Source organism: Sinocyclocheilus anshuiensis, unplaced genomic scaffold, assembly GCF_001515605.1.
Source record: "Sinocyclocheilus anshuiensis isolate Anshui unplaced genomic scaffold, SAMN03320099.WGS_v1.1 scaffold375, whole genome shotgun sequence".
Lineage (NCBI taxonomy): Eukaryota > Metazoa > Chordata > Actinopteri > Cypriniformes > Cyprinidae > Sinocyclocheilus > Sinocyclocheilus anshuiensis.
Genome location: NW_015549594.1, coordinates 153,870 through 167,328, shown reverse-complemented (window position 1 = coordinate 167,328; position 13,459 = coordinate 153,870). Strand labels below are relative to the sequence as shown.

Here is a 13,459-nt window from a genome sequence, read left to right as displayed (position 1 = left end):
GTTGAAAACGTGGCATCTTTTCATTTCAGGTTTATTTTCAGAACACAAAAATTGTTGAGGCAGGCTTTGGACATAGTTGTGTAAAACCTGTTTCTGATTTGTTTTACGTCAATGATTCATCACCAAGTATAAATGCACAATGCACCTACTGTACTTTAAGACAATATTAAAGTATAGTTGCCATAAAGTCTATGGGCTGTAATTATAAATCTTCAATTTGGTTCCAGATTCCACACTGAATAATGTGACCCTGGACCACAAAACCAGTCTTAAGGACCACAAACGGCAAACAAGACCGAAGCGGAATGAAACTCTGCTGCTCCAAAGTACTTTTTCTCAGCTATAGGTTTCAGACAACACTCTTCATTATTTTCTAATGCTTAAAGATGAAAAATAAACTAAATGCTTTAATTGTAAATTGGTCATGTAGATGAGAGGCCCTAATGACCTTTGTGACCTAAGCTGTCAAATCATTTAATATTTCGAAGAATAATCGCAGAAACCATTTGAAAGGATATATATATATTGAAGCAGTGGTGAAGCACCTCTTCAAATTGATAGTGACAGCCCAGTTGTGTTATTTTTGTCTCTTCACTTGGCTTTTGAAGCAACGGCGTGCTGCTGGTTAGAATGTGCTCTGATTGTCGTCCTGTGTTGTTCAGGCAGCGCCCCCTCATGTGTTAAAGCTCCCAGCGCAACTCCATTCATGATATATCAGGACAGAGATGAGCAGGAGAACGGAGGGTGAGACACGAGGCCTTCGTTCATCCAGTAATGTGAATGGTTTCTGTAAGTGACCTCTGACCGTGTTCTCTCCATCTGTCCTTCAGTTCTGGCCAGTACCGAAGCAAACCACCACAGAGCCGAGCGCTGATGGAAGTCCCAGTGTCCAAAGCCAATGTAAGCACTGTTCGCAGCTGTAGAGTCATAGAGGCCAGTAATCAAGCAAGTCTGTTGACGTTGTGTGTCTTTATTAGGACACTCCAGTCAGCGCAGAGTCCATCACGGATGAGAGTACCCTGTGGGCAGCACGTAACGTCTCTGTAGGCCCGTGTCCCAACCACACCTGTGACTTCTCCCTGTCTGCTCATCTGGTGTCCACACCGCTCCACCCTCATGCACCGCACTCATGGGACATGGAGGAGCTGCAAGGTATTCATCCTCATTTACCTGCTGCTCTTGAGTGAGCTGTGTTGATCTGGGTGTGATTTGTGACTGTCTTCTCTCAGAGGAAAGCGCAGGGGTCAGGGGCATCAGCGGAGCAGAGGAAAACCCGTACATACGACAGCCCACCAAACTCAGGTATCAGCACAACATCATTACTCAAGCATTTCTTCTGCTTATTTCATGCATATCATCCATAGTGTATCCACCTTATTTTGCAACTAGGAAGTAAGCTATTTCCTTGTGAGTCTTATGATTCTTTAGCCTGCACTGCAAGTAGGGCTGCACTGAACAAGTACGATACCGATACTTTCTTTTTATTTTTTATTTTTTATTTTTTTTGTACTGGGCAACGATTAATCGCATCCAAAATAAAAGATTTTGTTTACATAATATATGTGACCCTGGAGCACAAAAGCAGTCTTAAGTCGCTGGGGTATATTTGTAGCAATAGCCAAAAATACATTGTATGGGTCAAAATTATTGATTTTACTTTTATGCCAAAAATCAATTGGATATTAAGTAAAGATCATGTTCCATGAAGATATTTTGTAAATGTCCTACTGTAAATATATTAAAACTTAATTTTTGATTAGTTCACTTCATTTGGACAACTTTAAAGGCGATTTTTTCAATATTTTGATTTTTTTGCACCCTCAGATTCCAGACTTTCAAATAGTTGTATCTCGGCCAAATATTGTCCTATCCTAACAAACCATACATCAATGGAAAGCTTATTTATTCAGCTTTCAGATTATGTATAAATCTCAATTTCGAAAAATTTACCCTTATGACTGGTTTTGTGGTCCAGGGTCACAAATGTGAAAATGTGCTGTTGTTACCTCAAGCAATTATTTCTACCTGACCTGTGTCACATTGCACACACGAGGGACGAGGAGACGCTGGAGCATATGTTGACAAGACTTTATTTGCACCAAGGAACCAAGGGAGACAAACACAGGAAGACGTTCCACAAAGACGTACAACAGCGGACTGAGAACTTGGGACTGGGAACACATTTTATACACACACACACAGGAGGAGGGGATGACGAGACACACCTGGGAGCAATAAAACCAAGGGAAACACCTGGGACAAATGAAATAAACTAATCAGGACAGGAACAGGAAACTAACCAAATAAGGGCATGGGAAGGCACATGGGGAGCAGGACACACACAAAACATGGAACAGAGTCTGACAACCTGACCATAAATTACTTTCACTTGTGTAATTAATATAGTCAGGTTAATTTAGTCAATAAATAAAACTTAAGTTGTTACCGCATGAAGCGTATTTTAGATTACCTGACAAAACATTTTTAACAGTGGAGTGAAAACAGAAAACAGGAAAATATCTAAAGCTGTAATGCAATTTAAGAGGAAGTGAACAAGAGTAAAACACTGGACATTTCTGTAAAGGGTTTATTAAATGTCTCAGCGTCTGCAGTTTAGAAGGGAGGCAATATATCATACTTACAGTACTTTAGTTGACAAGAACTTCCTATTTTATTTTATAGATACAAAAGTCCAGATGCTCTGGGAACAAATATTTCTCAGAATCTCTGAGAGCCTGATAGTCTGTCACTCCAATCAAATTCATGCCAGTTCTGATCTGATTTCATACTGAGGTAAAGTGTGAAGGTCATTAGAGTGAACATGATGTCCATGGAATTGAATGTCCAGCCCTGCAGGCAAAGAAGTACACACATCTTGAAGGGATACAGCCTTAAAAATGTAATTAAATTAAATTAAATTCAAGTTTATTTGTATAGCGCTTTTCACGATACAAATCGTTGCAAAGCAACTTTACAGCAAATTAAGTTTCTACAATATTTAGTGGTAGCTTATCAGTGGTGACTGTCAGTTAATGTACATATGGCAGAAATGTACGGAAAAATAAATTAAAGACATAATCAAACAGACGATGAACACTATTAACAGCAATTATTATATGATGCAATCAAACTTAGCAAAATGTGGTAGTTCTATACGTTGTTTCAGGGTTGGCATCATCTGAGGTCCTCTGAGGGGTTGGCATCATCTCTTCTCAGGTGTTCTGGATCCAGACTGAAGCTTGTGTAAATCCTAGTTACCAAAAACAGAGAAACAAATAGAGACATAATTAGCATAGCTGCTGTTCCAACCAAGCAAAATTGATTTGTTCACTGAAAAAAATCACTGAAATGTTCTGTGAGGAACCCAAAAACACCCTTTTGGAACCTTTTCAGAGTGTAATTAACCTAGAAATACAAATTCTGTCATTAACTCACCAATGTTGTTCTAAACCCATATGACTTTCTTTGTCCCATGGAGCAAAAGATTAATCTTTTGTTGAATATCCTGGCAATTCTTTGCATATAATGAAAGTGAATGAGGACTAGGGCTATATATCTCCAATATTTCGAAGACACCATAAAACTATCATAAAAGTTATCCATACTGCTCTATATTCCAAGTCTTCTGCAGTCATTAGATAGCTTTATGAGAGAATTTTAAGCCGTTATTCACTGAAAATCTTGGCATCCATTCTCACTGGCTTGTTCATAAGAAATAGGCTGATTCATGAGCTAATCAGTTATTTAGAAACTGAATCAATCATTTGATCCCAATGGAGGATCATCAGTGAATAACAACTAAAATGTCAGCCTGTTCCTCACAAAAAGCTTCAAATGAGTTTGAATATAAAGCAAGAGCCATGTAAGTAGTTAAATTATGATTTTGTTTTCCTCCATTTTTTATGGAGCTAGACAGTCCCAAGAATTGTTCACTTTCATTATATGGAAAATAATCATTATGATATTCTCAAAACAGACTTCATCTTCCACAAGGGAAAAAAAAAGATGAGAATGAACACAAATTATGAAATTATTTTAATAATAATAACCACCCAATATACTCTCATGGCAATTCATAAATTTTGGTGTTTGAAATTTGTCATCTCATTCGTTCATTTTTGTTTGATCTGCTTAAGCCCCACTGAGGGTTAGGTTCAGGGCTGGACCTTCATGTTTGCTTTTTTCAAGCTAATTCATATGAATTTGCCACCAATTTGCCAAAACAAAATTAGTTACACATGAGATCTGTTTGGAACTATCACTTCCACCCATCTTTAGCTCCCTCTCTTAAACCACCATTCCCAAAAACAAATCTTCACAACTGTCATCACACAGCAACTTTCAATGTGTTCTTATGACATTTAAATATATCTAAAAAAAGTCTTTCTCAAAATTTCATCAGCTGGAGTTTCAGGAATTTGTATTTTCTATTAAAATTGGAAAACCTAAAGGCACCAAACTAGAAAAAAATCTAATTAGAGCATTTAGCACGGTGCTCCTGGTAAGTAATCAAGATTCAAGCTAATTTCAATGTAAAATCAGAGCATCTGCTACTTGACTCTGAAAATAAAAAGCTATCGGTGCACAACACAATACTTCAACCCATTAACATCATTGCTCAATTTATAGCAAAAAGGAGAAAAAAAAAAAACGACTTTAAAACAGCACATTAATGGCTACTTGACAAGTAATATATATTTTGTTCTAGAAAATAATTTAATTTAAGGTTCTCCTGGAGGAAATGTTTAACTGTCTCAAATTAGTGAGGAAGTGTTGTGAGGCACCTATTATTGTGCTGAGCACAAACACGGCTGCAGAATGTACCGCCAGCACAGGTTCACAAGGGAAAAGAAAGACTCTAATTGCTATTCAGATTTCCCCTCCTTCATTCACCAAACTCTGCATAGCACTAACCACCATCCACGAGGAATTCTAAAGTAGTAACAATGACTTTGCTATTCAGTCCACTATTGAGCAGAGGACAGAGCCTTCATTATATGCAGCCGATAAAAGCTTGTGTCTGTTTTAATGAGTGAAAAGTTTGAGAGGTGAAGACATAGAGCGCACCTGCCATCCTCCACTTGATTGGCAGGCTCATACAAACAGGCCAGAAGACCCAGTTTCAATCCAGCAGAGTTAGGAGTTGCAGATCAGCAGTTCTCTCTTTCGGGCGTGTGTGTGTGTGTGTCTGTGTGTGTGTGTGTGTGTGTGTGTGAGCTGTACAGATGCAGCCTGCAAGTTAAAACTCGATGCAGAAACCAGCAGAAAAGACTAAAGTTACCATTTACTATTGGCTGACAAGGAATGTTACAAACAACGAATACAAGTAGTTAAATTACGATGAGCCTATGCAATGATACCCAGGTGCGGTGGCCCCCTAGTCAGGGAGTATTAAAAAGTCGAGCGTTTTGGGTGATAGTGTCCCACTCCCCAGCAGAGTTCCAGGTGCTATCAGTTGGTGCTAAAGCCCTTTAATTAAGACCATCTATCATCATTAGCTTATGGTCAGACAGCCACTGCTTTCGTTAATTAACTCTTAGAGATTCTCACAAACCGTACTAAGCCCAATAGGCAATTCTTTTGGGTAGTGTCTTCGCAGAAGCATAAGCTTTGTTCTATGTACAGAACCCCAGGAAAACAGTGACTTGGACTGTTATTGGTTTTATGAAATGCATATACGGTAGATACAGAGAGTGTTCTGAATGATATATATGTAGGAATGATGTCAGAGTTACAAAAGCCGTCAAAAGTTGCATCATGTAAGCTGTATTGTGTTTATGGACCCGAATCGTGTTCACCCCGCGTTACAATGAGATGCATCAATATTCAGCACCATGCAATATTTATGCATGCTTAGCCTTATTTTCTGTTGATATCAGCATGTTCTTTTGCTCTCGTACCTTGCGCACACATATAGATGTGCGATTTTCTGTTCTACCAATGGCCGATGAAACATAATGGGTTCTGAAATCCGCTACATGCATTAAAGCACTTAATGTGTTTGTTTTGTCTCGCAGGGAGTTTAGTCACTGGAAAGTGAACAGCTTGGTGACAGAGAAGAGAGACTTCTTCAAAGCCCCGCTGCCTTTGGCGCCCGAGTTTTTACGCAACCTCAGGCTTCTGGGGAGAAGGCCGAGCCTTCAGCAGATCCATGAAAATCTGATCAAGAAATATGGCACTCATTTCTTGGTATCAGCCACATTGGGAGGTAAGCCAATATTTCATCAGCTCTATGCTAAAGGTGAATTTGAAACAGTTTTAACAAGAGATTTTGGTAACATATTCTGTAAAACTTGTATATGGGTAGTTTTAATCAACATCATCATTAGAGGTCAAAATATATGTGAATGTAAAAGAGAAAGTGTTTATGTCTGGTCATCACTTCTTTTAAGTCTTTTACCTTTTTTCATCTTTTTTGCCTTTACTGGTTCATTTAAAATGGTCCTGTGGTGTGACAAATTATTTTTTTAGGTGCAACTATTCCATGTACTTTCTTAATATTAGCTCATAAAAGCTAAAGGCATAATAGAAGGATGAGCAAAATTTTGTTTAAAATGTTTCATCAACTGCCCATATACAATGCATTTATATATAAGGCATGTTGTACTTCATTATATTTTTATTAAAAATTGTGAGCACAGTAATATGCAATGCAATGTATTATAATTCCTATGTAAAAGTCACATCTTAAAACACAATATATTTCATATTGTGTCTTAAATAACGTTTTAATGTATTATACTCTTTAAATGTATTTATGTATTATAGCAGCAATTTATAAGAACATACTGAGGAATATTAAAAGTCATGATAATACATTAAGAATTCAGTGCATTAAAGGCTTCAGTCTTTCCAGCCTTAAAAATATAAAAATAATAATAAAAATAACAAAACGAAACGAAACAAAACAAAATGAAACAAAATTAAATAAAAAAGGCACAGATTTACTATCCATACACTGAGTCTGACATCCTTGGCATAAGTTTAGCTATTATCAGACAGTATTTTTCTCTTCTCCCTCTGGCACCCACATAATAAGTAGGGCAGCACGTCCCAGTGGTGGATTCAAACCTTTCAATGTGTCTCTAGCAAAATGCTGCAAGTTACCGACACTAATTATGATGTCATTTATTGGTGGATGAGTGAAGTGAAGCTGCAGAACTTCAGAGACAGGGGAGACGAATGAAGTGGTAAAGCTACAATCAACGCTGGTAATTAACGACTCAAAGCAAAGGAAATGGGGGGACCGTGCTATTGCTTGCATACTAATCAGACTGAAATGAATAACACCACTCAAGCTCCACACATACAGGTTCAGGAGACGCTCCTCAACCCAGACAACAATATTTATCTGAAGTTCAGGCTTAGACTCAGATCAAAAATAGCATTTACTATAAAAAAAAAATCTAAAATTGATCTTCAGAAGAAATCTGTGGTTTTAACAACCTCCCTTTGGGATAAACTCTCTTTTGTGTGTGCCCTTTTCCTTCCTTCAAAATCGTTATTGCTTCTCTGCCTTAACTTCTGTGATTCATATTTAACAAATCCTTGAAAAACTTGAAAGGCATATGTTAGTACACTTTGACAGTACAACCAGAACTCACTATCATTTTGATGAACATTGTCTTCGGACATATATTTCATCTCATGGTTTGGTTTCTGCATGTATCTTTCCTAAGGAGAGGAGTCACTCACAATCTTCTTGGACAAACAGAAGCTGAGCAAAAAGTCAGAGGGCAACGGAAACAGCTCCGTGGTCTCCCTAGAAATCTTGCACCAGTTGGCGGCGTCGTACTTCACAGACAGAGAGAGCACCCTGCGAAGACTCCACCACCTGCAGATCGCTACATCTGCCATCAAGGTAACAGACGACACGACTTCTTCCTTTTTGATCCAACCTAGACTCATTGGAAAAAATGTGTCAGTGGCCACATTTCTGCAAAATGGTATTATGCTGCTTCTTGCTAAAATGTTCAGTTGGTGGCACTGAGAGCATGTTTAGTATTCTCCAAAGCAGATGAATGTGCATCTGGCAACATGAATTTTATTATTTTGGTTGTTGTACTTATTACGCCAGTTTGGAAATAAAACGTCCAGTGAGAGGGGCTAGCAGATTAATGCTCTATCGCTCTTGAAAATAACGTACCACCTATACTAAACCTAACTGATAATGCTAACAAAAGCAAATGAGAGATAAAAACGGATTTACCATGCCATTTTAGCTTGCTTCAACAAGTATTTGACCTGCTTTATGGAGTGTTGGAACTCTAGACCCAAGCGCTCCACATTGCAAGTGCACTGATGTACCAGGTGAGCTAATTAGCAAGTTTACTACATCTGAAAAGCTATACATATGGAGCTAGTTATGTGCTGCAAATAATTTTTTTTTTTCAATAATTGATAATCTGCCCCTGTAATTATATCTGTGTGTGTAATGTGTAATTAATGTGTCTGTAAAATAAATAAAGGTAACAATTTACTTAAAGCCTTTATGTATAATGCATTATAAAAGTAGTTTTAATGCATTAATTATGCCTTGTAATGCACCTTATAATGCATTGTACAATCTCCTGAATAACTGTGTCACAATGTGCCTATGGTGAGGAGCGAGGAACGAGTACGCAGGAGAATCATAATCAACAGTGTTTATTGACATCTAGGAAATCACACGTAGGACATGGGATCGACGTTCAAGACAGCATGCTAGACATGGAAACACACAGGGCTTAAATCATGGGACTAATTAAGGAATAGACGAGACACACCTGGAACTAATGAACATGACATGAGGGAAAACACAGCTGGAAACAAATGATGAACTAATAGGACAGGAACGGGAAGAACCAAATATGGGCAAAGAGGAACATGGGGGAAAACCAGGACATGGAGCACGTGGGGGAGGAGAACACACACAGACAGTCTAACGGGTGTGACATTACTCCCCCCTCCCGGAAGGCACGTAACAATTCCACCGGGGAGGGGGAATGGGCGCTCTGGAGGCCCCTCAGGACAGACACGGGACGGCAGGCCTCCAGAGCGGTACCCATTCCGGGACTCATGGCGGATCAGGCAGTCTAGGAAGCCATGGCGGAGCAGGCAGACTAGGAAGCCATGGCGGAGCAGGCAGACTAGGAAGCCATGGCGGAGCAGGCAGACTAGGAAGCCATGGCGAAGCAGGCAGACTAGGAGGCCATGGCGGAGCAGACAGCTCAGGAGGCCAAGGCAGAACAGGGAGCCCGGGGAGCCACGGCGGAGCAGACAGTTCAGGAGGCTATGGCGGAAGGGGCTGGACGTGGGAACTGGAGCCCTCCTTGGGCTGGACATGGGAACTGGAGACATTTCTGTGCTAGACTAGGGGACTGGAATCCTCTCTGGGCTAAAATCGGGGACTGGAGCCCTCTCTGGGATAAACTCGAGGACAGGAGCCCTCACTGGGCTAAACTCTGGTACTGGAGCCGACACTGGAGCTGACTCAGGGGCTAGGATGAGGGCTGAGAACAGTCTTTTCCTCCTCATCCTCCTCCTTTGGTTAAGGGTGAATGGAGCGGCCGGCGGGCTTGACATCGGAACGGCTGGCGGGCTTGACAACGGAGCGGCCAGTGGACTTGACTGAGGAACGGCCGGCAGGCTGGTTCTGGCTCGGGGCCGGTCGCTCTCCAGACACCAGAGGATCCCTTCCCTCCAGCTTAGTCCCGTGGTGTCTGGGAAGTCCACGGGGTGATGGTAATTGGCCCCCTGCCAGAACAGAGAGTTGATGGCGGCGTCATCTAAAGCCATCGCCGAGGCGAGCCCGCACGAGCTGGTTCTGGATCGGGGCTGGATGCTCTCCAGACACCGGAGGATCCCTTCCCTCCAGCTTAGTCCAGTGGTATCTTGGAGGTCCACGGGGCGATGGTAAATGTCCCCGTGCCAGAACAGCGAGTTGATGGTTGCGTCATCCAATGCCGTCGCCACGGTGAGCCTGCAGAACTCCCAGGCATACTCGACGAAGGGGAGATCCCTACGGGCTAGGGCAATGAAGTGTGCCGCGATCTCCATGGAAATGGAAAACCAAAACACTTTCAAAAAATGTGAAACAAAAACACGGAGAGTAGGGGTGCCGCTTACTGTTTATAGTTCGGTATTCTGTCACGATGTGCCTACGGTGAGGAGCAAGGAACAAGGAACAAGGAGCGAGGAACGAGAAGAACGCAGGAGAATCATAATCAACAGTCTTTATTGACGTCTAGGAAATCACACGTAGGACACGGAATCATGGGACTAATCAAGGATTAGACGAGACACACCTGGATCTAATGAACATGACATGAGGGAAAACACAGCTGGAAACAAATGATGAACTAATAGGACAGGAACGGGAAGGACCAAATATGGGCAAAGAGGAACACGGGGGAAAACCAGGACATGGAGCACGTGGGGGAGGAGAGCACACACAGACAGTCTAATGGGTGTGACAAACTGTAACCACAGTTAATACATTATAACACTTATCAATTCATTGTTACACTATGAATTTTAAATTCAGTTATAATTATTTACAAGTTATTATGTATTACAATGCACATTATGAATAATTATAATGCATTATACCCTTTAATAATAACTCTTTATAATGCATTATACATAAGGGTGCTTTAAAGGGATAGTTTACCTAAAAATGAAAATTCTGTCATTAATTTCTTACCCTCATGTCGTTCCAAACTCGTAAGACCTTCGTTCATCTTCGGAACACGAATTAAGATATTTTTGATGAAATGTGAGAGCTCTCAGACCCTGCATAGACAGCAATGCAACTGTAATGTTCCCAGGTCCAGAAACGTAGTAAGGACATCGGTAAAACAGTCCATGTGACATCAGTGGCTCAACTTCAGTTTTGCAAAGCTAAGAGAATACTTTTTGAGCGCATTCTCGAGTATTCTCTTAGCTTCGCAAAACTGAAGTTGAGCCACTGATGTCTCATGGACTGTTTTACCAATGTCCTCACTACATTTCTAGACCTGGGAACATTAAAGTTGCGTTGCTGTCTATGCAGGGTCTGAGAGCTCTCACATTTCATCAAAAATATCTTAATTCGTGTTCCGAAGATGAACGAAGGTCTTACGGGTTTGGAATGACATGAGGGTGAGTAATTCATAACAGAATTTTCATTTTGGGGTGAACTAACCCTTTAAGTAAAGTGTTACCGAAATGAAAGTTGTTTCAGTGTTTCACTGCCACTAGTAATGCATTGAGAATATGCAATGCATTGTATGTATAAGTAGTTTTTTTTTTCTTTTGCACAAAAATGTAGGTGAAGGCATGTTTTTTTTAAATCAACCTGTTGGTTTGATTTAGCTATGAATTCAAATCTGTGTATTTTAAAAGTTTTCCTGTTTCTCTATGCATGCTGATTACCGCTTATCAATTTGATTTGTACAAACTTCTACTGTTCTAAGCATTTGAGATGTATGTTTGTTGCCATGGTAAATATTCAGCAATTAAGGCCGCGATGCCATTTCCATGATGTGTCAAGTGGCTCTCGGTCTTACAGCTGCTGAGTGGGTGTAGAAATGCTGGTGACTGCAACATCATGATTCCTTCAGAGGGAGCTCTGCATGAAATTATGCTGCTGAACTGAGACAAATATCATTGAAATTGATACCTGCATGCATACAATTCGAGTTTTATATAAGAAATCTTTCTGTTGGGGTAGGAGATGCTTTTGCAAATTCCCTTAAAGCATATTTCTCACTTGCTAAAAGATTCTAATACGTTTTGTATTTATGTACCACCTTTTTTAATACCTAAGACTGCTTTACAGGGTAAGCAAGAAAAAAGTGATGACAAAATGATCTTTGGTTAATTTGTTTATACGTTTTTGCTTAGTATTTATAAACTACTAATTACATCAACACATTTTTACCGCAATCGATCCAAAGCACACTCACCAACATTGCAAAAGCTGATCATGCAATTTTCCTGATGCACTATACTGTGATTGTCTTTTGTCAGTCACACTAATGCTGGCCAGTCATAATGAAATATGCCATTTTCAAAGCTCTGTCAAAGCCAATCTTTCTACACACTGCATTTATTCCTATGACGAAGAGTTTCAGCCTCAAAAAACGTGTGTGAAATGAAAGCAAGATGGCACAGGAACAGGAGCGGTGGCTCTGTTAGAAGATAATGACTTTCTCTTTGGGCTGCGATGTGCTTTTCATTAGCCTGAGCTTTCTCTGTACAACATCGGCTGAGATGTTCAATTAAACACATACGATTTCATTTCAATATGACCACGGACATAGAGAGTCATCTGCATTTATATGCAGCAAATATGCTCTTGATGTGAAGCTCTTTGGATCGGGATTACAAAATACATCACTCTATTCAATTTAGCATAGATGTACCATTTTGTAAACATATTCTAAAATATCCTGCTTGCGCATGAGAAAAGTGTCCATGGTAACAATAAAGGGCACTTTGTGACAGACAGACCTCATCAAATCATATCAGTGAAATTGTTTTGGTGTACACCTCTAAAGTGCTTTCAGAGAGCCCTCTAGCATCGCTTTAGGGAGCAGTCTGTCCTGCCAGGTGTGTTTGTCAGGGGAGAGCTAATGAGACGTTACGGGGCTATAGGGCCCACCTTTGACTGCTTTCTTCCTGTACCCTGTGTGCAAATCAGCCTGATGAATTGGGCACCACAGCAGAAATGGGTTATAGCGGGCTCATCAATAATGCCATAAAGGATGATCAATTACACCCTCCGCTCAGAAACGAAGAGCTAAAGCACACCAGGAAGCAGCTTCTGGGGGACATCACTTTGCCTTCGTGTAATCAGATACCACTTAAGACCAAAAATAGCCCGAGATCCCAAGGCAGGTTTAGCAGTGATCAGAGTCTGCAAGAACAGTCTTGAGATTAGCTGGTCTTCATGGATCAACAAGACTCTGTCGGCTCAACGGTAACATTTACACTGCTTTGGAGATTCAATATCACCATTTCATAAAGTTAACTGCTCAGTCCAGATCTACAACTAGACATGAAGGACTCACGCCCCTCTCTGTAATATAACCATTTGTCATAATGACATACTATTAACAGTCACCTCTGTGTAGGACACGGAGTTACCGCCAAAGCTACGGCTAAGTACATGAGATGCATATAATTGTAAAGACCATGTTAAAAGACTAGGAACATGTCATTAAAGATGACACTTCTTTAAACATGTAAGGACGTCTACTTGTCCAAAGGGTACTTGAGTGAAAATCAAAGACACTATAACATTACACAGAATCAATGCAAAACATACAAAAAGTATTAGAATTTTTTTTGGATACCATGCAGAAGAGGCAAATTTTTGTTAAAATACCAGAACTGAGTCACGCTTGGTTCTTTTAACCTTTCTGCCTTTGAGCCAATACTAAAATACTCTGATAGTGTTTCATGCACAAATATTACACAACAGTAAACACCAAAT

The 13,459-nt window shown here is 40.2% G+C and overlaps 1 protein-coding gene across 1 annotated transcript in view; it reads left to right on the top strand.

Moving 5' to 3' along the window:
* The window catches only part of LOC107658350 (BMP/retinoic acid-inducible neural-specific protein 3-like), a 93,533-nt gene that overhangs the window by 39,464 nt on the left and 40,610 nt on the right, over nucleotides 1-13,459 (top strand). The window contains exons 3-4 of the mRNA XM_016446852.1: nucleotides 6,018-6,208; nucleotides 7,680-7,861. Coding sequence (XP_016302338.1) covers nucleotides 6,018-6,208; nucleotides 7,680-7,861 — 373 coding nt within the window. The remainder of the gene's footprint in view (nucleotides 1-6,017; nucleotides 6,209-7,679; nucleotides 7,862-13,459) is intronic.